The following is a 26,672-nucleotide window of genomic DNA, read 5'->3' as shown; positions in this document are numbered from 1 at the left end:
AATTCAAGTTGAAATGTAGATAAAAATTTCTGAAATAAGTTTGTAAAATAATACAGAAAAGTTTACTTTTCCTATTAGGAGATGCTATTCTATACCCATGCTACTTTGCCTCGACTCTGAAGCCACCACCACATGACCTCCATGTCTCAGACAACATATCTAATAACTCTGAGAACATTACACATGTGTCTTCGACTGGCACGAACCAGAGCTCATGGTCTAAGGCTCTAAAAATAAAAATAAAAAGTTCTGTTCAACCCAAATCAACTGATGGGGAAGCAATTATATGTAACATAGTCTCTCTGACAGCAACGTCTGTCATTTAAGTACATGATGACTGCCCTCATGCGGAAGAAATATCATTATTAAGTTCTTGGAAAGAGACATACTCTAAGAACATAAAGGTCCCACAAATAGTTCTACAAAGCACTCACTAAAAGAAGAGGGGATTGTTTACACTTTAAGAATTCAACTGGCATCATGAGAGGGCTGCAGCTTCCAATAAATAGGGCTTGCCATGAAGATTCAAAACAAGCACAGGCACTGTGCTCTGACTGACCTATTTGTCAACTGGTGGGAGAAGGAAAAAATGTTGGCAGCATTCAAGAGCCCCCTAAAATGTCTGATCAGTGCAATGTTACTTCAACAGAATCTTAGAAAGACTGATTACAGTTGGCTCAATTTCTTGAAAATATTCAAACTACAAATTTAACTTTCCATCTATACAGAGTTGGCAACTCCATCCATCCAGATGGATGGAGTTACAAATTAGATACAAATTATTTAGTGTCATTTGTATCTAAAGATGTTTGAAGATATATATATAAAAAAAACTGAAGTCTTCATTCAAAAAGACAGATCACCCCCCCCCCCCAAAAAAAAAAAAAAAAAAAAAAAAAAACCTACTGAAAAAGACATGGGACACACAGGCACTCTTTGTATAAGCTTATAATGTAGGGACCTTCAGTGCTTGAAGCATAATTCAAAAAACAAATGATCCGTTCAGTGAGAGATTCCAGACGGTGATAACATGAAGGGCATTTGCTGGACTAACACTAAAGGCTCATTTGTGAGGCAAATTGTTTCCATTCAAGAAGTCTGAAAGACTGTGCATAGATTAGAGAACATGATGAGGAAGATAGGAACAGTGATGCATGCTGTGTAACAGTAGCACTCCACACCCAAGAAGCAGAATGTTTCCTTTGTTTTTTTACTCTGGTCAAGGCCTGTCTGGTCATCAGTTCAGCTATGTTCAAAAGGATGAAATACAAGTCCTAATTGGGGAAGAGGCTTTTCAGACAGTAGAATGAGATAAAGTTCAAATAAACAATAAGCTAAAGGGTTTTGATTTCCTATTAAGTTCAATAAGCTTTGTGTTACAGACAACATCCATGATAAGCTATAATAACTATCTTTATATTTCAAGAAGGAAAAAAAATGGAAGCAAAAATTTTAAAGCATTTAAAGAATGTTAATGCAGCCTTAAATGACAACAGTAAAAACAGAGGTTTAATGTAACGTGTAGCACAAGTAAGTTAATGTCATGAGCATGAACAAAAGGGTTTACTTGAATAAGGTGGAGTTCCTTTTTGAGCAAGCCATAACAGGCAAGATGTGACAATTCAATTGCTGTTTATTGTCTGGTTCACTCTGACGCAATTTTAACAATCACTGAAATGCATTCAGATTGTATGCCACAGTGGACATGTTGGTGCAAAGCTAAGTTTCTGATTACTCTTAATGTCCTACAACGCTCCATAAAGACACAAAGTCTTTACATGTAAAAACTGTTTCTATATTGAAGTCTCTTTAACACCTTATTGCACATGTAGATTTTCAAACTTCAAATGATCTCTGACCCGTTCCTAATTTCTTTTAATGCTTTTGACTTAATTCATATTTGTATTAGATGACCTAAATAAATAAAACATTCCACTATTAAATTACAAACTCATTTATTAAGGGAAAAATTTATCTAAACCTATCTGTCTCTATGTGGAAAAAAAAAAATTCCCCCCCAAAACCGAATAATTTGTTGTACCACCATTGTAGCAACTGTTTGCAAGAACTGGTTTTTTCCATCTAAAGGAATTTTGGCCCATTCTTCTATGCAGAATTCTTTTAATTCAGCCACATTTACAGTGCAGTGAAAATACTTCTACAGCACTATCAAGTGAATTGCTCAGCTTAAGTTGGAATATTACAGGGCTACTCAACGCATTTCACAAAACCAACTTTCTTGTTTTAAAGGAAGAGTGAAGGTGCGGCTAACATTACTGCTTATTTGGTTTGCGGTACTAGAGATCAAGTGAGACATCCAGTGGTTATAATTTCTGTGGAAAACCCAGTGCTTAGCTAGGGCAGCTTAGCTGGCTATGTTACCTCATAGCGAGAAGGACCTAGCTTCCAGTTCAGTGTTAGCACATTGCATGCTTGTATGAGTTCTCTCCAGAGACCCTGGCTGGATCCCACTGTCCAAAGTTTTGAAACTTTGTACCAAAGACAAGCATATGTAAGTTTAACTGGCAATTCTAAATTGGCCAGAAGTGTTTATTTAAACTAGAACGGTTGTGTATCTGTGTTATCCCTGCAACAGATTTGTGAACCATCCATGACAGGTCGTCCATGATAGCCAAGTGGAATGCTTAGTTATACAAACCCAGACAGATGTTCCTAAAGTTTAAAAAAAAGTTAAAAAGTGACCTTGTATTCTATCTCATTTTTCCTAAAACTTTGCCTAACAAATGCTCATGAAAATGGTTAAAATAGCACATGAGAATGTTGAGGAAGTCAAGAGTTGGATTGCAGATGGGACTCAAGGACCACCTAACCAATGCCAATCATTTGCCTATAATTCCCAGTGGGTCTGTCCCATCCGGTGGAGCATAACTTGATGAGATTACTTTAATTTAGAAAGTGAAAGATAAATTAGGAGTATTTCCAGTTACTTCTCTCACTAATTTACACTTTTTCCATGGACTTGTACGTGAACATAATTCTCAATTAGGCCAAATTAAATTTAATAAAACACATTTTTTAACATTTGCTCACAAAGCAATTGTACACTTACAGCTTCAGTGTGAATGGGATGCACAGCAAACAGTAATGCTGCCACTAAGCTGGAAGTCTTGTCCAGGAACAATCGGCACACTCGCAGGAAAAGCACACATACAACAGCATGTAAAATGACATTGAGCAGGTGGTAGGAAGCTGCGCTGAGTTCACTGAAGAGGTAGTTCAGTCGAAAGGTGAGTACTGTCAGGGGTCTGTAAGATTTATGACTCCGTTCCTGTAGTGGGACACATGTTGAAGGTTTATTTCTTTCTAAATTACTTTGAGTAACGACAAATGACAATGAGACAAATTTGATCCATAATATAAAATTCTAAAGAGAAATTACATAATCCCGTATTGAGTTTGAGTCTTCTTAAAGCTTACCTCAGCCATGGGTGTTCCCCAGAAATCATTGAGAAAAAGGTTGTGGATTGGGGTTGATGGGCGCAGATCCTTGTTGTCAAGGATTGCTGAGACATCATCAAACACAAACCCGCATGACAAGCTGTTCCAGTAACACCCCACCACCAGTCCACTCAAAAGTAAAATCTCCTTCCATGACACAACAGCCATTGCTGACCAAAGCCTTCATTGATCACTGTGCAGGACAACAAAAAATTTAGTATTATTACAATTTTGATGGCATGACGATTTGTGAAATAGACACGTATGAGTTCAAACTTATTTCATCATTGGACACATATTTTCACTTATAGTGCAACTTTGTGATGTACGGTGTATGTAAACAAGTCTTCTTAGCCCGATTCCTTATCACAGCACCCAGTAAATTAAATAGCATGCAAGCATTACTTCTTAGAGTGTGCCTCCCTGGTTTGTAGATAAAGCTACAGAGTCAGATGTAACTGGAAATATAACAGCTAAATTATAGAACGAATAAAAGTACAAGTGAGTAAATTTGTGCTTATTTGTTGAAAAAACGAATAGTTACAGCTGGCAGCAAAAGCAAAGGAGGGCGTACTCCAACGCGCTGTCGTGGCCAGCTAATATTACTTGAGAGAATTAGCTACGAGAAATCGAACACCAGGTGTTTGATAAATGAAATTCAGTCGGCATTGTGACCAATCATTAATGGTTACATAATGGCACAAAAAGCCCAAAACAGCATGTAATGACAATTTCAGAGCCACCGTAGCTGCAACATAACATTAGCTAACGATGAAGCTAAATTAGCGGCTACAGCTAACTACCTTGTCGCCTGTGTTTAGGCTGGATACGGTGGGAAGAGAAGTAGCTTAGGTCTTTCTCACCGTGTCTATAACAGGGCTGGCAGTTGAGCTCATAAAACACACTTTAGCTGACAAAACGTAGACGGAATACACAGTTCATCAAGCGGCGTTCCATATGTGCTAAGTAGCTTTGGCGAATACCCACTATAACTTCCGGTGCAGAGGTGACCGCGCAAGTTGAACCTAGCCAAATTTGATGCTTTTTGTGGACTAACTGACGTAAATATGGACAGTACCGAGTTGCAAAACTGCGACGATACACTTTAATAACTTTATATTCACCGTCTCGCTACGGTTTAGTTAAGTTTCCGGGAACTTTACCGATTTTTTTGTAGTTTTCTTCTGGAGTAGCTTCATTAGCTAACTGTTGTTGTCAGCCGTAACCTAGCAGCCAATGCGTCTCTATTCTATAACCGTAAATTTAAGTGCCACATCGATGTTATATCAGTTCCTATTTAGCTAAGTCTTTTAAAAACACATCATGGCCAAGATGCCTGCAGCTCTTAATTGGGATAAAATGTTGAGAATTGACCCAGAAACCCTCAATGAACGCGACAAAGACGAAGTGGATAAGGTCTTCGATCTGTTAGTTTTGGTAATGGCCCGTCGATGACATTATGCTATTTACTTCTGGACAAGAAGCAATGTTTTATATTTTTTAATTTGCAAATTCCATCAGCTCACTGAATGTCTGTCTTTGATGGTCGATGGAATAAAGACAGACTATAGTCCTGCTCATATTATTTTGAGTATAGCAATCACTTGATGATTGGTCAACAATTATGTACTTATGTATGCTAAATTTTTCATGCCTTCGGTGACCATTGGATACAACACATAACAATCTAACTTATGCTGAAAGCTCTTGATGAATTTGCCGCATAAGCCTGAGTACTGCGATTGAACCTTGATCAGTCTTTGTACACCTCGTCATATTACACGTATAAATATAGATTGTTTTGGTCTAGGCAGTTGTGTCGTACAAGCATTGGTATTATGAGGTTGAATGACTCTACATTTGACTTTTCCCATGCAGACAGAAGAATGGGGTGTGAAGGATAAAGCTCCAGAGAACATTATTCAAGTCCTCAGGGTGTTTCAATCCCTCCTGAAGGTGTTCAGTTTTATTGTTTTTATATTCTGATCTCTCCCACGCACATCTGTGAACCACCCTACCAACATCTGTAATGTATTTTTAGGAAAGAAGAATATTCATAAAGGAGTCACACTACTGACCTTGGTGCTTTTACGTGTTTATGCATGAAATATTTCCTTTGAAATAATATTTGTTTCTCAACGTCTTCTCTACGTTTCTGTGTTAGATTAGAGATCGAGAACTTTCTGTTGCCTTCGACTTTATCGATGACATTGGTGTAAAACATGCTAGAAAAGGTTAGTATCATATAAAGTTTGTTAGACATTTTTCTTTTTTTGTCTGTGAGGTTAAAAAACAACATCTGCATTATTTTTCTGTGTTTTAGAAAAAGAACTCTTGGCTAAAGTGTCACAGTTGGAACAAGAACAGAAGGTAAAACAAATCTAGTTTTTATATATATATATATATTTAAAAACTGTATATGTTATTGCTTACACATTATATATTGGGCATTTTTGTTGATCTGCTGAACTGTTATTTCTTCACATGGTTGAACTCAACCATCATTATGAATGTTTATGTTGTTGATATCACTTTCTATGCTTATTTACTTCCTTTCAGCAGTGCCAACTCTTTCAGCCAATCATTGAACGTAACCCTCCTTATGAAGGGATTTGCTGTAGTGACCCCTAAGAAGATTACAGCTAATTCCTTGCGCACTCACAGAAATTGCTTATCGTTTGGAATTGTTAACCATTTTCAATTTTCCCAGGGTTGTGGATTGTCACTACTTATATTCTGGTTGTTTTTATGCCTTAAAACGTGAACAGAATGTTGTTTAACAACCTGGTCATGGAAATGAACACATATGAACAGATGGAGGTAATAAGACACTAAGAGATTTCTTTGTGGGGGTTGTTTGGGTGTGCATCTTGTCTCCTGTTTATACTACTCAGCTCCACAGCACTGTGCAGAACACCGGCTTTATTAGAGATCAGATTTGGCACCTTGAGACCCAGTTGGAGCAAAGGGAGAATGAGGTGACCCAGTTAAAGAAAGAAATGGGGAAGGAAAAGAAAACCAATGAGGAGGTATGAGCACTTTACTTGCCGTAGGTAGACTTGCAAATGTTAGCTTATTAGTTTGCACATGTTATGTTGACAAAGCGCTGGTAAAAAAAAATATATATATGCTGGTGAAAAGATTGAATGTTACGTTAAACTGAAAATATTTATGTATGGACAAATTTATATACAAAAACAACCAATACAAGAATACGATACAAATGGTTTGACTCATCTGTTGCTTTGCTAATCTTGTTTGACATTGTTTGCTTCCACCTTTCTATCGTTTTCTGATGGTTACAAGGCAACAACAGAACGCTTTCGATGTTTCTACATTGTAAAGTTGGTTTTGTCTTTCTAGTTGGTTGTGCAAGTAGAGAAGGCTGAGGAAGTCATCAAGAAGCTGAAAAGAGAGGTATTTGATAGTTGACATTACACTCGTCATTTCATTTCATCCCTTGTTTAGTTATGATCCATTCGCACTTCATTTAAAACTTTTGTGTATTCATGCTTTACCTTCATTTTTTACTCATTATCTCCTTTTAATCTAGTCTTTTTTTCTGTCTCCATCTGTTCCGTGGTGTAGTTAGAAAAGCTTAAGAGGAAGGTAAGAAACAAAGGTAGTGTAGTTAAGTAAAATGAGGAATAGTTTGTAGGTTTTGTAGCAATATAAAGGTGTACATGAGGCTTTTTTGCATCACAGCTTTTTATAAATGTACATACAAAAAGTGAATAGGATGATGATAAGAAGTATATCATATGCAATATGAGATCCTTAACATAATGGAATTTTAGCAGAATTTAGGGTTTTTTAAAGGGTTTAAGTTTTGATTTTTGTGCACAAAGTGAACTTGACTAACCTGATAGATTATAAATTATAACACATTTTATATTTAATATAGCATAAGGTGACACCTTCTAGACTGTGTGTTTTCTTATAAACTATCATAGTAAAATCCATCGCTGTTCAAAGTATACTGAAAAGCAGGACAGGCTTGTATTTCAGGGGCTTCGAAAGTCAATTTAGTGTTTCCATATTTGTGAGTGAGCAGAGGAAATTTTATTTGGTTCATTTTCTGAACTGACGTGTGTGTTGCCGCATCACATCAGAATGAGCAGCTCCAGCAGGATGTGGACTTTTATCGCGGAGAGCTGGACCAGAAAGAGCCTATGTCTTCAAAAGATGAGAATGCTGAGACTCAGAGGAAGCTCAACCTTGCCAACCGCCAGCTTTACCAATGTTTAGAAGACCTGCAGGTACTGAAAATCTGTTTGTTTACTATAAAATCTGGTCAACTAGGCAACAGACTATTTTGTGCCAAGCTTGGCAATGGTGCCATGTATCGGATGCCCAAGGCCATCTTACGCTGCCTCATACATGCAAGATTAGTGCTGTTTGTAATTGTTAATTAAGACCTTTACTGCATATATTTATGGCTTTCATTTTTTTTATTACATACTCTTTGTACTGCTGATTGATGTGTCTTAGACTACGCCCCCTAAAATTATGTTTATTGAATTATATTGTGTTTATTAGCGAGCAGAAGATGAAAACACACATCTGAAGACTGAGAATATGCAGATGCAGAGAAGCCTGGAGGAATCTGTGAAGGAGATGGAGAAGATGACGGATGAGTACAATAAGTTGAAGATTGTGGTGCAGCAGACTGACTCCATTATGGACCAGCTTAGGAAGGAGCGAGATCATACAAAGCTTCAAGTAAGATCCTTCTCTTCCCATATGGAAAAGATATATATAAATCTTATAAAGTTTTTATCTGTCTTGTATGAAACTTGTATGAAAAGCATACAAGAGTGAAAACACATATAAGATCCATTGAAACATTATATAATGAAACTTGTATGTTTGGTATACTTACTAAAAAAATATATGAAAGTAATGAGAAAGTGGCCACTTTCATGAGTAAATCATATATGTTTTTACTATTTCTTTTCCATATGGGTTCACATACTGTTTTTTTAATGGAGATAAGTTACCTGAATCCATTTATTATGTCACACTCTGCAATTTTTTAAGCTGATAAAATAATGTTTGCGTGCAAGGTACAGAATCATGGCTCCACTTTTTATGTGCAGGTCAGAGAGTTAACAGATAAGATTCATAGCATGACTGAAGAGAACGACCCTATTATGGCAGCTGTCAATGCCAAAGTGGAGGAGTGGAAGGTAAGCATTTAAACTTACTCTCCAAAGGGCAAGTTTTATTTGTTTAGTTTATTTCCTTTAAGCAGGTGCATTCAAGGAAAAACCTGCAACCTTAACCCTTACACCAAGGGGCTTCTGGTGCCTCTGTTAATCTTCACTTCTCCGCTTAAAACAAAGGATCACTGAACATTAATACTAATATTGATTAATACAACATTTACCTATGGGACTAGTCTCTTCACTGCCTCTTCACATAGTTTAAAACTACAACCCAAATTGTAGAAAAGACTTACAAATCTCATTGATCAATGTTTTACTCACAGTAGAACACAGAAAACATATCAAATGGTTAAACTGAGAAAATGTAACACTCGGAAATAAGGCAATTTTGAACATGTTGCAAAATATTAGACAGGCCTATATTTACCACTGTGTAACAGTCATTTTCATAAACATCTGATAATTGAGAAGACCAGTTCCTGGACTCTGGGAAAGTAATATTGTCTCATTTTTCTCTGATAGAGGATTCTAGCTGTTTCACAGTTAACAGCAGTTTATTTTCTCATTTCATAATGAGCCAAATGTTTTTGGCTGGTAAAAAATCGTTCACTCTTTGGAGTCTTCAACTTCAAAGTTATAACAGATGAAGTATGGGGCTTAGCATTGTCTTGCTGAAATGTGCAAGCCCTGTGTTGCTCTATATTTTTTTTAATGCGGTGCTGTCTGTGGGGCTGAAGATCAGAGGCACCCAGTACTGGTATTCAGCCGTCTCTTCTGGATTTCTCCAAATTTTCTGAATCTTTTGATGATGGTATGTGCTGTAGATATTTAAAGTATTTAAACATTTTTCTGACTTCCACAATTTTTTAGACAGACTGGTGAAGATCTTGCCCATCTTTATTTCTGAGAAACTTTGCCTCTATAAGATGCTCTTATAATAGTCTGGTGTCTCACTGACCTGTGGCCAGTTAACCTAGTTAGCTGCAAAATGTCCCTCCAGATGTATCTTTTTGGTACCATTTCAAGTTTTTTGTTGCACTCATCCCACCTTTTTAAACATGTGTGCTGCAATTGAATTCAAAGTGAGTTTCTATTTTTCGGGAAATACTAAAATGTCTAACTTTAAACATTTGATATGTTTTCTGGTGAATGAGATATGGGTATGTGAGCTTTGCAGATTCTGTTTTCATTTAAAGTTTGAACAGCATCCTAGCCTTTTTGAAATTGTGATTGTGAATAAATACTTTAGCTATGAATCTTTCATCTGTTTTATCTGGTTCTTACAGCTGGTACAGTGTTCTCAGGTTTCAAAGTCTCACCTTTACTTTTCCAAGAACACTGCTTGTCAATGTGGCCAGATTGCTCAGTCTTTCTCTTCTCGCACCATTGAACCTTCTTCTTGAAGGCATTGTCCATGTGGGCACCTGCAAATTTCAGTCACTGAGTTCATCACTGAGTTTTGTTAAACTATTCTACAGGACTAACATGAGTTTACTTTTGTTGTTCCTGATAGCTAGTGCTGTCTGGGAAGGACGATGAAATTTTGGTGTACCAGCAGATGATTCGTGACTTGAGGGAAAAGCTGCGTTCAGCACAGCTGGACTTGGACAAAAGCAACATTCTGGCCTTGCAGCAGGTCTGTTCAAAAATAGGGATGAAATAATCTCATTTGTGTATAAACATTTCTGACTTTCATCTCCTGCCATTGTGGTGCACTGAATGTAGGTGATTGTGTAATCATGGCGACAGTTTTGTTTACGTGAACACAAAAACCCGAGCTCAGCATAGGAATGCAACTTTTACCTTATCTTAAAAGTGATTTGGGGACGTTTTATAACACATTTCACCACAGACTTTATTATTAATGGATCTGAGTGTTGTGCTTGGATATACATCTATGTTATTTTATGTCACCTTATCATAGAAAAGATTTTTATTTTACCCACATTTTTTTCTGAGGACGTTTGCTTAAATAGAAAGAAAAGCATACTTTTACTTCACTGTTGCCAAAAAAGTAAAACTAAAACAAAACAGTTTGTTACAGATATAATTCTTATCAACCTTATATGCATAAATAAAATACTGTGATAAAATAACCCTATGTACATCTTAAATGCTTGGGGGTGGGGGGGGTCATTGTTTATACGTTTATTTTTATTCTTTGGAACAGGGGCATCCTAATTTGGAGGTTATAGTCATATCTTGTTTTCCACCTATCTGTATCTATGTGTATGTCATGTTTCTTCTTTTGGTTCTCTCTCTTTGCCCTGTCTTTACATATAAATCTATCCTTCCTTCCATGTCTCTTGCTGCCCTGGGTCAGGTCATATATGAGCTCTGCGCTGTAAGTTTCATCCATCGTGGGCCTCTTATCTTGTAACCTCCCGTTGTTTTCGGTCCATAACGTTCTCCAACAATGAATGTGTAAATATTTATGTGTGCCACAGCTGTGTAAAATGTGTCTAACATTGAAATCCTGATAATTCTGTGTTTTGTGTTGTGTTGTGTTTTGATTTTGTGGTGAATATCCTAAAGGTTGTCCAAGAGCGTGATAATCAGATCAAGATGCTGAGTGAGCAGGTGGAGCAGTATACAGGGGAAATGGAGAGGCACACCCTACTTATTGAGGAGCTAAAGACATCTACGAAGAAAGACAGAGGTTTATACATCCCTGTTTAATTTATCAAATGTTGTTCATTAGCCTCTCTTCTGACAGTTGTTGATTGCAGACATTTGTAGTTACGGGGGAATGCCCAAAAAGAGCAAACTGTAGACCAACAGGCTAAGTTAACCTTAAAAAAATACCAAACATCAAAATATAATCATCATAAAAGATATATGTTCTGAATATATCTGAATTTTTGAGATAGATGTTTTGGTTTTATGTTGTTTTTTTTTGTTTGTTTGTTTGTTTGTTTTTTACATTTTTGAGATTCATGATTAAACTAAAATTTAAACTGTTTAAATTAGAACTGATAAAACATGGTTGCATGCCTAAGAAGGTAAATGGCTCAGAACTTGCAGGTGCCACTGAGCAGTTTGTATTTTAATGTGAGTCAGATTTTTCCCAAGTGTTTTTTTTTTCTTTAAACAGAGCAAGGGATTTTGGACATAACATTTCTTAGCATATTTTGGATTTTTTTTTTTGTTACCAGTGTCAGTGTTATTAGCCCCCAAAAAACTGACCTTTTAATGAGACATAGGAGAAACCACAAACCACTGATGTGCAATGAAGAGCTTAAAGCTTATGCTCAAAGCTTGTAACATCGAGTTAAAACTGAGTGTCATCATCAGTGTTTCCAAGTATCAAGAACTGGAGTAATCATCAAGAATTCCAAGGAGTTGCCACAAAGCCTGGAAGTGAAAAATTTCAAAGAAAGAAAACTAGTGAGAAATGTGCTCAGACATACAGTGGGGCAAAAAAGTATTTAGTCAGCCACCGATTGTGCAAGTTCCCCCACCTAAAATGATGACAGAGGTCAGTAATTTGCACCAGAGGTACACTTCAACTGTGAGAGACAGAATGTGAAAAAAAAATCCATGAATCCACATGGTAGGATTTGTAAAGAATTTATTCGTAAATCAGGGTGGAAAATAAGTATTTGGTCAATAACAAAAATACAACTCAATACTTTGTAACATAACCTTTGTTGGCAATAACAGAGGTCAAACGTTTACTATAGGTCTTTACCAGGTTTGCACACACAGTAGCTGGTATTTTGGCCCATTCCTCCATGCAGATCTTCTCGAGAGCAGTGATGTTTTGGGGCTGTCGCCGAGCAACACGGACTTTCAACTCCCGCCACAGATTTTCTATGGGGTTGAGGTCTGGAGACTGGCTAGGCCACTCCAGGACTTTCAAATGCTTCTTACGGAGCCACTCCTTTGTTGCCCGGGCGGTGTGTTTTGGATCATTGTCATGTTGGAAGACCCAGCCTCGTTTCATCTTCAAAGTTCTCACTGATGGAAGGAGGTTTTGGCTCAAAATCTCACGATACATGGCCCCATTCATTCTGTCCTTAACACGGATCAGTCGTCCTGTCCCCTTGGCAGAAAAACAGCCCCATAGCATGATGTTTCCACCCCCATGCTTCACAGTAGGTATGGTGTTCTTGGGATGCAACTCAGTATTCTTCTTCCTCCAAACACGACGAGTTGAGTTTATACCAAAAAGTTCTACTTTGGTTTCATCTGACCACATGACATTCTCCCAATCCTCTGCTGTATCATCCATGTGCTCTCTGGCAAACTTCAGACGGGCCTGGACATGCACTGGCTTCAGCAGCGGAACACGTCTGGCACTGCGGGATTTGATTCCCTGCCGTTGTAGTGTGTTACTGATGGTGACCTTTGTTACTTTGGTCCCAGCTCTCTGCAGGTCATTCACCAGGTCCCCCCGTGTGGTTCTGGGATCTTTGCTCACCGTTCTCATGATCATTTTGACCCCACGGGATGAGATCTTGCGTGGAGCCCCAGATCGAGGGAGATTATCAGTGGTCTTGTATGTCTTCCATTTTCTGATGATTGCTCCCACAGTTGATTTTTTTCACACCAAGCTGCTTGCCTATTGTAGATTCACTCTTCCCAGTCTGGTGCAGGTCTACAATACTTTTCCTGGTGTCCTTCGAAAGCTCTTTGGTCTTGGCCATGGCGGAGTTTGGAGTCTGACTGTTTGAGGCTGTGGACAGGTGTCTTTTATACAGATGATGAGCTCAAACAGGTGCCATTCATACAGGTAACGAGTGGGGGACAGAAAAGCTTCTTACAGAAGACGTTACAGGTCTGTGAGAGCCAGAGATTTTCCTTGTTTGAGGTGACCAAATACTTATTTTCCACCCTAATTTACGAATAAATTCTTTACAAATCCTACCATGTGGATTCATGGATTTTTTTTTTCACATTCTGTCTCTCACAGTTGAAGTGTACCTCTGGTGCAAATTACTGACCTCTGTCATCATTTTAAGTGGGGGAACTTGCACAATCGGTGGCTGACTAAATGTAAAAATGTGTATACACACACACACACACACACACACACACACACACACACACACACACACACACACACACACACAGGAAAATATTTAGTATACACATCCAGAAATGCATACACTATTATATATTGTACATATATTTATTAGTTTCAGGTTGGCCATTCTTGTATTTTGCTCGTTTGTGTTGTTGTGTTTGCACATCTCTGTTGCTTGTGGGGCTCGCACACAAGAATTTCACTCGCATGTGCTGTGCCAGTGTGCCTGCACATGTGATGTGACAATAAAAGTGATTTGATTTGATTTGATTTGACGTAGTAGCATCCAGAAATCCAAAGTGAACTTTACTGTATGGCTTCCAGAAAGCCCTGACTTGAATCCCTTTGAAAATGTGCATTGTAAACTGAAGACAAAATTTCTGCCAGAAAACCATCAAATCTGGAGGAACTTGAAAGATTTGCCAAAGAACAATGGGCTGAAATTGCTCAGGAAACATGTGCGAGACTGTTGTTAAAAGGCTGTTTATTCAGCAAAAAAAAACCTGGTGATTGGGTTCATCATTTTGACCCTGGTAGTTTTAGCTTTTTGTAAAAGAATTTTGCCTCATATATCTGTCTGTCTATCTATCCACACACACACACACACACACACACACACACACACACACACACACACACACACACATATATATGCATAATTACAATTACATTTGTCATTTGTTCTTGAAGGCCTCCCACCTACCTTACAGCAGAAGAAAATGGAGGGGCTGAAGTTAAGGCTAGAAGCTGCAGAGACAAGAGCAACGGAAGCAGAGCATGCGGTAAAACTAGCAGAAGCTCATGCTGAGGAAAAAGACAAAGCACTTATTGAGGCTTCAAACCGCTTGAGCCAATATGAGTCTGTAAGTCTGCAAACATATTTTTTGTTCCTCATTTTTTTCTGTTTTATTTTGGCTTTCAGTAAAATGTTTGCAGCCAAATTAAATTATTTGTGACTTAATTTCCAGGAATTGATGCATGTGATTTTTTTTTTCCTTTCCCCATCCATCCTCACTTTTAATAGAGACATTGAAATGACAATGTGACTATGGTGTGATCCACGTGCTTTTTTTGGTCTACAAACATGGTGTTTGTTTTTCACCATGCCAAATCACATCCTGATTTCCACAAAAAGCATATGAGTTAAAAACAAGGAAAAAAGACATTTAGACAAGACTTGCTTTTTGGTGAATGAAACACTTTGAACAACAACTTGGTTTCTGTTTTACAGGGCACTTATGGCCTGGAAGCAGCCATTGCAGAGATCAAAGAGTGTAAAAATCTAATTAGAGAGAGAGAATGTGAGGCAGAGGCCATGACCAAAGAGATCAACCAGCTTGAGATGAGAATCAATGACCTCATGGACGAAAACGAAGGTTTTAGAGAAAAACTAGGTCAGATGTTTTTTTTTTTTGTTTTTTTTTTTTAACTTGAATGGTCACATTGCTCAGTATATTTAGACAACACTCACTGACGTGGAACTATAAAATTAATTTAGCTTTTGTTTATACTGATCTTGACTCCGAAGGTCTGGAACCAAAGCAGGAAGTGGATCTGACAGAGTTTAGGCGTGCCACAGATCTCAGACAGCGCCGGTACAAAGCAGAAAACCAAGTGCTCACCAAAGAGGTATAGTGGGAATTATACTGGTTAAAGCCAATATTTTTATATGTAATTTTGCTCATGAGCGTCTTCTACTAACACCCTGATTATTTTCTAGATTGAACGACTTGAAGAGGAAAGACTGGAATTAAAGAAACAAATCAGACGCATGGTGAAGGAAAGAGGTGACATTAAAATCACTCGGTTTAATTCCACAGATTGTTCCTTTAAAAAGTATATTTGTATATCAGCAACTCTTTTCACCCATTCTGAAAAGCTCATGTGTAGTTGGTTCACCACATCTATCGTGTAAGGCAGGGGTCGGCAACCTTTCTGATGATGAGTGCCATCTAAAATTTTATCAGAAGTCAGTGTGCCATATGATTGCATTAGCAATAAATGTAATAATGCTCTATATGAACAGTTACACACTATATAGAACCACTTTATAGAATTATATTTGTTCGCAGATGTTGGCAGCTATCAGTGAATAGTTATCAGCTATTTTGAAACAAAAAAAAGACACTTTTTATCCATAATAAGAACTCCATAACAGCAAATGAACTGTACAACAGAAAATGTGTGTTTGTTAATACAGGGATACACATGTTAATGTGATCTCTCGTCTCCCACTCAGAGACACAGGTCTCTGTGTGTCCAGCATTCAGACGGCTACCTGAGGACACTCATGTGAGAGAAAATCTGTTCACACAGATATGTAGAGCCAAGTACTCTCAATAAGGCCTCTGCAATGTTCTGAAGACAGTTAAACTTGTCAGGTAGTGATGTCCAGCAGGTGAAAATGCAGCTCCATGAACACGCACAGTTGTGGATTCCAGCTGCGTTTGTAGTTCTGCAAACTTTGACCCCACAGAGTCGAGCTTTTCAGTTCAATCAGCTGTATTTCTATGTCCTCTGTCCAGCCAGTTAATGCGAGACAAATCTAGCTGCTCATTAAAGCTTTCTGGTTTGATCAGAAAAGAAAACATTGGTCCATACACCTGAAAGTCCTGAAAACGCATTGTGAATTCTGTCTTGAGTCTACGGCTGTATTGGTGTATTTCTGCGGTGCTGATGCTGCGCTGAGCGGACAGCTCCTGAAGCATTTCAGAATCAGAATCAGAATACTTTATTAATCCCGAAGGAAATTTGAAGTGTTGGAATGTGGAAATTTCAACATCGCTTGAAAAACTGCCAGCTAGCCACATCCCTGTTATTTTTAGCCAACTGTAAGTTGAATCTGGTAGTTGGGGTTGTTAGCTAAAATACCGTCATTAAGAATTGGCACAACTATGCGAGCTCATTTGCGATGTGCACCACTGGCCTGGCCAATAATTTTTTAATGCACCTTCTCAGATTAATTCACTGTGCGTTGTGCGCCGTGCCATCAGTTAACCCAGCTGGCGCACGTGCCCAGGGTTGCCGACTCCTGGTGTAATGTCTCCACAAACAGGCACATAGGCCTCAGTAAGGAGCCTTGTCCACTATGTTAATGTGAAATTTATGTCTCTCAAATCCAGTTGTCCCCTATTATATACACAGACATGAAACCTACAACACTCCTTTAAGGTTCCCGGTCAGACCAAACTCATTTTCATCCTTTTGTGACACTTGCTGTCAGTTTTAATGGAAGGGACATATGAACACATTGGCCCGATGATATCTTTTCCTTGCAGGGTTTTTCCACCTAAAATGTATTTGTTTGAACCAAATCTATTGGTTTAGCTTGTACAAAAGGAAGACATTTAGCTATTTTTCTCCTGACTTCTCTTGAATTTTGAGTTTTGTTTCAGACATACATTTTAAAAAATGTTGCTCTTAATCAGCTGTGTCTACAGGGATTCCACAGTCAAGCTTACTGCTGGAGGAAGATGTTAGACCGAGCAGGGCGGCACAGCTGTCGCTCAATCAGAGTGGCATGTACACAGATGAAGAAACCAGGCGCAAAGTAAGACTCTCAGTAGTGACATCACCTCTTGCCACCTGACTTAGTGCCCTATATTAAAAAAGAAACATTCTCATCAAACAACTAAGTGAGAATTATAATTTTATTTCATATTATTCAGTGAAGAATGCACCCTTTGTTGCATATTGCTTCCCATGGAATACCATGGTATACCATGGGAAAGGGTTATGTCAAAGTTTTCAGGGTTTTTAATTTGAAACGTTACGTTAACACTGCATTTCAGAATGAGTACCTTGAAAAAGAGTTAAGCAAAAAGGAGCGAGAGCTGGAACTTCACCGGACCCAGTTTCAGGTCAAATGTAAGTGTAGTCCTGCTCTGACTTCCACTTAAAGTTCACACAGATGTTTTTACACTTGAGTCACTGTAGCATCTGTACATTATGTAATGAGACGATGATCAATGCAATATATACTGTATTGCCAAAAGTATTCACTCACCCATCCAAAAGATTGAATTCAGGTGTTCCAATCACTCTTAGGCATAAAGACTGCTTTTACATATGTTCATGAAAGAATGGCTCGCTCTCTGGAGCTCAGTGAATTTTAGTGTGGGACCGTGATACAATTGGCAGATTGTGATTGGCAATCCATAATCTGATGTATGAGTCTAGGTTTGGCGGTTGCCAGGAGAACAGTACTTGTCTGACTGCATTGTGTCAAATGTCAAGTTTCAAATCTGGTGGAGAGGGGATTATGGTGTGGGGTTGTTTTTCAGGAGTTGGGCTCAGCCCCTTTGCTCCAGTGAAAAAAAAACTCTCAATGCTTCAGCAAGACATTTTGGACAATTTCATGCACCCATGCAGTCTTGTGGGAAGAGTCTGGGGACGGGCCCTTCCTGTTCCAACTTGACTGTGTACCAGTGTACAAAGCAAGGTCTGTAAAGACATAGAAGAACAAGTTTGGTGTGGAAGAACTTGACTGGCCTGCACAGAGTCCTGACATTAACCTGACAGAACATCTTTGGGATGAATTAAAGGGGAAGCTTCTGAAAGAATGGTAAAAAAATTCCCATACACACTCCTAAACCTTACGGAAAGCCTTCCCAGACGAGTTGAAGCTCTTACAGCTGCAAAGACATCACATTAAACCCTTTGGATTAAGAATGAGATCCCACTCAAGTTCATTTGTGTGTGTGTGTGTGTGTGTGTGTGTGTGTGTGTGTGTGTGTGTGTGTGTGTGTGTGTGTGTGTGTGTGTGTGTGTGTGTGTGAAGGCAGACAAGCGATTACTTTTGGCAATATAGTGTATTTAAAACATTTTTATCTGAATGATTTATCTCTGGGGTACTGCTTCCCCATTGTTATTCATTCCTGTGCATGAACTCTTAGTGGAAGAACTTTCAAAGGTGAAAAAAGATCTGGAGGCTGCTCTGAAAGATGTCCTTCAAGCAATGAGGATTAATCAAGAGGCTGTTTCTGTTCCTAATCTGGAAAGGTTGGCCAATGTAAGTATGCATGAAAACTGATGTGAAACAGTGCTTAGTTTAAGACGACATTTGATTAATAGATAGTGTTTTTCAACGTGTTTCACACGGGCTCACTTTACATCATGCCTTTACACGTAGATAAGCTGAAAACTATGGACTTTGTCACTCGTCTGCATTTTACCGTTGACCTTGTCATTTGATGAAACACAGGGTTTGCCTCATAGCAACCTGATAAACAAATGTGGTTAGCTTCAAAGAAAAAGGCAAGAAAGCCATGCAACATACCAATCAGCAAGGAAGTAGCAGATGCTAGCACACACCAAACACATGAAAATCAATCTTGGATAGTGGCATAAATTTATTTTTATCCTCTACAACTGTTGCATCGAGGATTTGAGAATAGCTGGGGTTTTTTGGGGGTGGCAGTAAACTTTACTCATTCTCCTACAGGCTTTAGATGTCAGTGGCATGGGTGGCCAGTCTGAGTCAGCCCCACACTTCAAGTCCCAAATACACCAGCTGGTGGGGAGAAATGAAGAACTGAGGCAGGAGCTAAAATCAGCTCGTGAGGAGGCAACCGACAGCTTGAGTCAGCTTGCCAGAGCCAAAGAAAAGGTAGATTAATATGATTTAAGTTAATTACACAAATTAATAATGTGGTGGACTGGCAGCTTTATTTGGCCATATTTCTGTCTTTGGCAAGAAAACAAAGCGGTATGATTTCTCAACTTTCTCAAAGCCAAGCATGTATTAAACTCTAGTTATGGAAGCCCAAATCCCAGTGGTAATGGTTGCGTGTTTCTTCTCCAAATCAAAAAAAATTATTTTCTTATGTAAAAGTTTGTAACCACTGAAATATAAAGATTTATGAAGATAGCTGCATGCCTGGCATGGGCTCCATGGCGGAGAGTCATTAACATGTCTAGAAGATATTTTTTTCCTTTTTTTTTGGCCTGATCAGTCGCCTGTTTTTGATATCTGCTACTTCTGTTTCATATAATGAGAGAAACGAGGTAAACAAACTTCTGTCTCAACTGTTCAGCATGCATTCAGTTTCAATTTTCAAAATGATAAAACTTTCTTACAAATAACACTTAACAAAAGCCACATTATCCAGAACACAGACAGTAACAATTTTGTTTAAAATGGGGAAGCCTCCTTTACAGAACTCCTCTGCCATTTCTCCAGTTTTATTTTCAAATAAGATTTTCTCTTTTTGTTGATTATTCTTTTTCATTATTTATTCCTTTGTCTGATAATTTTTTTCACAAGTAGTGTAGTGTTATTTTAATCATCTATGTATTACTGCCTTTAGTCTCAATAATGTTTTGTTACCTTATGTTTGTGGTACATTACAATGGCCTCCTCACATTCAGTAATCAAGCAATCCATGCCGTATTGTCCCAAACTGTGCTAAATAATACTTTGAATCTAGAGACAAATGCAGGAACTTTTTGATAAACAACACAACGTTTAATAGCCAGGTTTTGCTTGTGATTTTTTTTAAATTATCTGTGCCTGTTAGATATGCCAACTTGAAAGTGAGTTGGAGTTGCTCAGGAAGTCTGGCAGTAATGGAGTCGTCCTCAGACCTCTGACCCTTCCCGAGGGCCTGGAGCCCAGCAGCACTGAAGTCATCAGTTCCCTGAATGAGTACGCCGTTCGACTCCTTCAGGTTAGTGTCGCTGTCTTCCAATAATAAGGTTGGGAAGAACTATAAACTAATTGTTTCAAGTAAAATCTAAATAAATTGATCATAATTATTTAGGAGCTCAAAAACAAGGAGGAAAAAATGCAGAAACTTGCAGGTGCTCTGGAAGAATACAAGGAGAAATTTTCTGTTATTAGCCATCAACAGGGACTTCTCTACAAAGAGTACCTGAGGTGGGTTATCATGAAAGGTTTTGCGCATTGTGGGTGATTTATTTACATGTAAGAATCTCAAATATTTTCCTGTGTTTTTCTCAGTGAGAAGGCAAAGTGGCAGAAGGAGAAGGAGACATTCACAGAGATGAAGAACAGGCTGGACAAACAAAAGCAGGTGGATGACGTTAAAATCAAAGAGTTCAGTGTAAGTCAGCTTTAAAAAGTTAATAATACTTAAATGCTACAAGATGCACTGTGTTTATTTTGCAAACACTTTCAATGTGGCTCTCATTCACTCACATAGACATATGGTTTACGATGATTCACTGTTAAAGGCTGATAACATGGAACTAAATGTGTCTCAGACAAATTACTGGAATATTTTCCTTTAACTCAATAAACATAAAATGCACATTAGGGGAACAGACAACTTGTTCTGGTGTGTAGTGTGCAATATCAGCAAGTCGACCAGCAGCTCTTAAGTGATTAAATAACTATGTTTTGACATTTTTACAAATTTGAGATGTACAAATATAAAATATCAGGGTAGGATTTTGCTGTGCTTCTTTTTCCTTCTGGTGTCAGTTTTATTAAGAGCAATTATTCACCTTATCTATCAGGATCTGCTGGACACACTTCAGAAGGATCCAGAGGACATCAGAAGACAGCTGAGTGAAGCAATTCGTAAGCTGACAGTGCTCAAAGTTAATGAGAAGAAACTGGCGCGACGCTACACAACCCTGCTGGAACAAGAACAGCACCTCCGCAAGGAAAACGGCAAGCTGAGAGATGAGAGCAGCCAGATGCAGGTTTCGGTCACTCAGAGGATAGGTTACCTTCAGAGATACAAGGTACCAAGAAGCTAAATCCCACCAAAAGCCTTGGGGGGGAAACCGATTCTTATCTATTGTCTTTTATCGCAACTAGGTGAGACTATATAAAACATTTTACATAAAAGTTTCTCACTCAAAGTTTTCTTTAAATAACAGAAAATAATTTATGAAATATTGTGAACATTTCTATCAGAGAGAGTGTAGCAAAAAGTTGTGTTTTTAGCACTACTGTATGTTCATTCAGCACCTTTCTAACGTCATTGCCTTTTATTTGGTCTTTAGGAAATGGCTGCATATAAAATAGCAGCACTACAGAAAGCTTTGGATGATAGTGTGCCCTCATCAGACCTGGAGAAGGCTAACAAACAGTACACAGAGCTAACAGTCAAATACAGAAACATGCTACAGAGAGACAGCCACCTCATACAAAGAACCACCAACTTAGAACATTTGGAGGTATTAAAAAAAACATTTCCTGACCAGGTTTGTCCCACATCTCATGTTGTGTTCTTGACTAATGATAACACTTTATTAATCTTTTTTTCTTTTCCTCTCAGAGTGAGAATGAGTCTCTCCGAGAACAAATCTCTGCCATGAATAAAGAACTGGAGATCACGAAGGAGAAACTTAATACTTTAGAGCAAAGATGGGAGAACATCCCTTCAACAGGTAAACTAAGGATATTGATCATTACAAACAGTTTTGTTTGTAACAAAATTCATCATATAATGATGTGAGTGTTGGCCACAAGTACAACATTAAAAACTGATTCCCACCTTCAACAAAAACAATGGTGGGTGGGGTGGGTAGAAGAATCAAGAATCACATCTGAACTGCATATCTGAAATAAATTGGTCTGAAAGAATTTTGGTTCAACCTCAGTTTTTATAAATTTGATCCTATTTTTGTCCATAAAGAGGTTTAAGGGAACATCTTGTAGTTCAATATAAATATTTTGAAGTTAGAATAAAAGATGTTCCAGCATTCTTGGATTCACAACAAGGTATCACAGTCTATGAAGGCTTTTACAAGCTGAAGTTTCCGCCATGAAAACATTCACTGGGCTGTGGTAAAACCGCTGGAATAAACCAAGGGCACAGGCTTCCCACAGGGCCAAAAATTACAGTTATTTATGTCTACTGCTTTCTTCCTGAGCTTTTATCTACTGTATTGTCCTGCATGCAGTGTTGTAAGACAGCTTGAATACATTTAGTGCTCATTGGATCTGAGCCATAGCTAGTGGGGTCATTGCATTCCTGTCTCAACAATGAGGAGGTTGGGTAAAATTCATCATATAATGATGTGAGTGTTGGCCCGGCTGCAACATTAAAAACTGACTCCCACCTTCAACATAAACAGTGTAGGGGTGGGTAAATTGTATAACAATCACATTTTTGAATTTCATATCTGAAAGCAAATTGGTATGAAACAATGCTCGTAGACAGTTGTGTATCATTTTTGCTGGATAACTGCTTGAAGTTTTGCAAATCCTCAGTTCACCCCACAGTTTGTCAAAGAGATTTATGTCAGGGCTTTGTGCAGGCCATTCAATAACATTCACTTTGGTCTTCTGGACATAGTTCTTGACCATGTTTTGGGTGTTTGTCATGCTAGAAGACAAAACGATGACCTAGACCCAGTTTTGCTGCTGCTTAAAGTTTTTCTCCAGATTCTTCACGTATCCTTCCTTCTTCCTGATTCCTTCCACCTTGACGAGATTCCCAGTTCCAGGCGTACTGAAACATCTTAACAGCATAATACTCTCACCACCATGTTTTACTGTGGTATTCTTTAGGTTGTATGCTTCTCCATTCTTTTTCCAAACTATGTTTTAACGGTCTGTTTTTAATCTCATCTGATGAGCGTCAAGTACACAGAATCTTTCTCCAGGTTGCCTATAGCATGCTTCAACATTCAATTCATTCCTGTGCATGGTTCTAGTGATTGTCTTCTTTGACACTACAATTCCTAACTCTTTCTAACTCATTCACTAGTGTCTTGGCAGTTCTTTTGAATCTTCAGGCACATTTCTCATTAGTTTTCTTTCCAGAGTCTTTGAAATCTTTCACTTTGTACCTCTGCCAGGGTCACTCTGCACCGTGTGGCTCTTCCTTGAATTTCAGTTTCAATTTTCAGTTTTATTTGTCATATGCAAGTTAGCACAGGGTCAACATTGCAATGAAATGTGTTTGACGAGCAGCAGTCACTCAGCAGCATGAATTTCTTGATAATAGTTATCGTTCCAGTTCTTAACACTCGTAAACGCTCAAGTTTAAAGTGGTTGTTTTTGTTTTGGGAGTGTTGTTTTTTGCACGTGCCTAGTCAAAACCTTCCTGAGGTTTTTCTGCCTGGAAGATAACCCTCAGTTTTAACGTGGTTTTACATGCTTTGAGCACTACAAAGTCACAGCAGTCAGTTTTTCAAATAACTAATAATATTTGACCTTGGTCATTTTTGTTTGTTCTGAAATCATTCTGTTATCGTGTGCCAACAGAAGTAACTTGTGCTTTCTAAATAAAATTAGTATGATAAGAATTTCTATGTCGAAGATTGATTGCTCTGTTAAAAAACGCACTCAGGAAATTTTTGGCTAATAATTTTGTCCTTATCTGTATACAATGCCACAGTTTAACGTCATTTAAGTAAATTTTGCATATAATCTTTATATTTGTATTTAATATATTGTGTGTGTTAAATTATCATTCCACACTGTTTATTGTTTTATTATCAGGAGAAGAAAATGAGATGGATAAGGCAGAAAAGGCATCACTCAACAATGAGATGATATCTGCTGCAAGACGAATCACCACTTTAGAGATGAAGGAGCTGAATGAGAGGCAGAGAGCTGAGCATGCCCACAAAATGTATGAGCACGTGAAGAACTCACTTAAGCAGGTGGAGGAGCGCAATGTGGAACTGGAATCCAAGTTTGTGGAAGTATGAGACCAAGGAAATAGACAGATATGTTTTTCTGTGGCACATGAAATGTGTTGTTTTCCCAGCCATCACCATGACCATCTTTTAACATATCTAAAAGGCTATTTGGTTCACCTGACACATAATGTTACAGTGAGAGAAGTGAATTCATTTTGATTGGACTGGATTTGCATTTTTATGCTATCCAGAACCTGCTCAAAAAGAATTTTTTATTTCATTATCTTAACATTTTAGTTCACAACCTTTGCGATATATCTCGCTTGTCAGTCTCTATCAGGTTGTGGGTGTTCAAAAAAGAATTTATATGACTCTTATCAAGAAGTGTTACTTCTGTTTCTCTTTAGTTGACTAAGATGAATGTGGAGGCCCAAAGGCTTGAGCGGGAGCTGAGAGATGAGCTGGCAAGCAGCGTGAGCAAAGCTGCGAGCGATGCAGACAGAGCCAAGATTGCAGAGCTGGAGAAGGCAGAGGCTGAGCTTCGCAATGAGGTTTCTAAGTGCGTCTGACAGCGACTATGCCTTAGATTGATTTTTGTTTTTGTTTTGTTTTTTGCTCTCTATTGTGTGCTCTAAGTTTTGATAAGCACTGCAATCACAATCATCCCGTGTGTGTGTGGAGGGGGAGGGGGGTGGATTTATAGAAGCATAGGTTTTGAGGTCACAGCATTGTATTCAAGATCAAGCATCAGGATCCTATCAAAGATAAGCTTGTCCTTGTCAGGGGGGGTTCAAAATATTACAAGCAAGTTTGATTTTTATGATTGTTTAGTATTGATTGATACCACTACCACCATTTATCCATTCATCAATAATTAAAGACAATGATCACAGTGTTTCACTATACAATACCAGATCATTAACAAAAATTAAAAAACACCTAAACTAATACGCAGCTGTAATGTTGGTATTTAAAGGGATTCATTATTTTATTTTAAAAACAAAACATAAAACATGTTATGTTGCAATTTCTATGCTTTTTTCCCTTTGGCAGGCTTCAGGAGGTCTCTGATGTGGCTGTGACACAGGTGTCTGCTCTACAGGCCAAACAAAAAAGCAACGAAAAAGAAGTGGAAACTTTGAGGAGGCAAATATTGGACTACCAGGTAACTTGGTTTTGCTTTCAGCTTCTTTACTTGAGTTTATGTTGTTTAACCTGATGACTGTGTTGATAAAAGAACTTTCTCAAGCAGGTCCTTTACTGCACTTTCTGTTTGTTGCCATTTGACAGTGAGAGATACTTTGAAATCAATCATTGCAACTTTTTATGGTGATTTGTATAGATTTTCAGATCTTTGCTTTCAACAAAAAAGTGGAACAAATGTCAGTGGTTTGTTAAATTCTCACATGTCTGCGAGACAAAAATCAAAGAGAAATCATGCTTTGTTTTTCACTCAGTCGCAGTCAGACGAGAAGGCCCTCATTGCAAAGCTTCACCAGCACATTGTGGCTCTGCAGCTCAGTGAGTCAGATGCTTTGGGAAAACTTGAGGCTGCCACCAATCACATCCAGCAGTTGGAGGCCTACAAGCTGCGAGCTGAACAGCGGCTCGATGCAAGTGAGCGTACTCTGTTTCTCGCTCGCCAAGAGGGCAGAAACCGCTCGAAGCACCTACGGCAGACTATCCAGTCGCTCCGTAGGCAGTTTGCAGGTGCGTTGCCACTTCCTCAGCAGGAAAAGTTCTCTTTGACCATGCTGAGCCTCCAGGAGGACCGAGCAAAAGCTCAAGAGGAGAAAAAGAGGGCAGAGCAGGAGAGCAAGAGAGTGGAGGGAAGGGCAGAGGAGCTGGAATTAAAGCTGCAAGGGCTGGAAGAGCTCGTCTCAACCCTAAAGGATGTGAAAGGGGCCCAGAAGGTTAGTGGGGGAGTAATATTCTTGAGATCACATCTTGTCTTGTTTTGACAGTTGCCAAAAACCACACTGTCTATGACTTAAACCAGGTCACTGAGTGGCACAAAAAGATGGAGGAAACTCGCCTGCAGGAGCTCAGGAAAGGCAGGGAGCTGGTGGTCCAGAAGGAGGAGATAAAATATCTCTGGAACCTTGTAAAGGAACAGGAACAAACCATCCACTCACTGGAAGAGGATATTGTTCAGCAAAAGACTGTGAGCGAAAAATTTATTCTTACACACACCCAAATTTGCTCATTTCTCAATCACTATAAAATTCAAATTTTATTTGTCACATACACAGTCATACACAGTATGATATGCAGTGAAATGCTTACACAACTGCTCGTGACATAAAGAAAAAAAAAAAGGCTATGAATAAGATAAATATGAAAATTAAAAAGGGTAAATTTAACTAGGAAGGAATAAAATATATAAATTAAAGTTGAAAATAAAATAACTGTACAACAAAATACACAATACACAAATACACAGTATAGAA

General features: G+C 38.4%; 2 protein-coding genes across 14 annotated transcripts in view; one reads left to right on the top strand and one right to left on the bottom strand.

Moving 5' to 3' along the window:
- Window positions 1–4,895, bottom strand: part of tmtc3 (transmembrane O-mannosyltransferase targeting cadherins 3) — a 35,244-nt gene extending 30,349 nt beyond the window's left edge. The window contains exons 1-3 of one of the 3 annotated variants that reach the window (XM_086299555.1): window positions 4,263–4,895; window positions 3,439–3,652; window positions 3,071–3,289 (exon numbers count right to left, since the gene is read on the bottom strand). In XM_086299555.1, coding sequence (XP_086155681.1) covers window positions 3,071–3,289; window positions 3,439–3,627 — 408 coding nt within the window. In that variant the 5' untranslated portion in view covers window positions 3,628–3,652; window positions 4,263–4,895. The remainder of the gene's footprint in view (window positions 1–3,070; window positions 3,290–3,438; window positions 3,653–4,262) is intronic. The other 2 variants (XM_086299556.1, XM_086299554.1) reach the window with 2 other exon arrangements.
- The window catches only part of cep290 (centrosomal protein 290), a 41,109-nt gene continuing 18,871 nt past the window's right edge, over window positions 4,435–26,672 (top strand). For 5 of the 11 annotated variants that reach the window (XR_015130295.1, XM_086299547.1, XM_086299551.1 and 2 more), the window contains exons 1-32: window positions 4,435–4,896; window positions 5,338–5,415; window positions 5,624–5,693; window positions 5,783–5,829; window positions 6,354–6,488; window positions 6,823–6,876; window positions 7,048–7,068; window positions 7,572–7,718; window positions 7,999–8,181; window positions 8,559–8,648; window positions 10,141–10,263; window positions 10,951–10,971; window positions 11,163–11,286; window positions 14,347–14,519; window positions 14,888–15,050; window positions 15,185–15,285; window positions 15,377–15,443; window positions 17,085–17,206; window positions 17,448–17,523; window positions 18,552–18,667; window positions 19,100–19,264; window positions 20,175–20,324; window positions 20,418–20,533; window positions 20,618–20,720; window positions 21,136–21,366; window positions 21,631–21,831; window positions 21,906–22,017; window positions 24,080–24,285; window positions 24,630–24,781; window positions 25,276–25,387; window positions 25,680–26,135; window positions 26,222–26,386. Coding sequence is in view for 10 of the 11 variants with exons in the window: in XM_086299547.1 (XP_086155673.1) it covers window positions 4,783–4,896; window positions 5,338–5,415; window positions 5,624–5,693; window positions 5,783–5,829; window positions 6,354–6,488; window positions 6,823–6,876; window positions 7,048–7,068; window positions 7,572–7,718; window positions 7,999–8,181; window positions 8,559–8,648; window positions 10,141–10,263; window positions 10,951–10,971; window positions 11,163–11,286; window positions 14,347–14,519; window positions 14,888–15,050; window positions 15,185–15,285; window positions 15,377–15,443; window positions 17,085–17,206; window positions 17,448–17,523; window positions 18,552–18,667; window positions 19,100–19,264; window positions 20,175–20,324; window positions 20,418–20,533; window positions 20,618–20,720; window positions 21,136–21,366; window positions 21,631–21,831; window positions 21,906–22,017; window positions 24,080–24,285; window positions 24,630–24,781; window positions 25,276–25,387; window positions 25,680–26,135; window positions 26,222–26,386 (4,194 nt within the window). In the remaining variant the exon portion in view is untranslated. The remainder of the gene's footprint in view (window positions 4,897–5,337; window positions 5,416–5,623; window positions 5,694–5,782; window positions 5,830–6,353; window positions 6,489–6,822; window positions 6,877–7,047; window positions 7,069–7,571; window positions 7,719–7,998; window positions 8,182–8,558; window positions 8,649–10,140; window positions 10,264–10,950; window positions 10,972–11,162; window positions 11,287–14,346; window positions 14,520–14,887; window positions 15,051–15,184; window positions 15,286–15,376; window positions 15,444–17,084; window positions 17,207–17,447; window positions 17,524–18,551; window positions 18,668–19,099; window positions 19,265–20,174; window positions 20,325–20,417; window positions 20,534–20,617; window positions 20,721–21,135; window positions 21,367–21,630; window positions 21,832–21,905; window positions 22,018–24,079; window positions 24,286–24,629; window positions 24,782–25,275; window positions 25,388–25,679; window positions 26,136–26,221; window positions 26,387–26,672) is intronic. The other 6 variants (XM_086299548.1, XM_086299552.1, XM_086299546.1 and 3 more) reach the window with 4 other exon arrangements.

Source organism: Aulonocara sp. 'chitande type north' Nkhata Bay, linkage group LG7 (assembly GCF_057382095.1).
Source record: "Aulonocara sp. 'chitande type north' Nkhata Bay isolate Kocher_YH1m ecotype deep benthic linkage group LG7, A_spYH_male_GT1.1, whole genome shotgun sequence".
In the NCBI taxonomy this organism is placed as follows: domain Eukaryota; kingdom Metazoa; phylum Chordata; class Actinopteri; order Cichliformes; family Cichlidae; genus Aulonocara; species Aulonocara sp. 'chitande type north' Nkhata Bay.
This window is presented reverse-complemented; position numbering and strand designations above follow the sequence as displayed.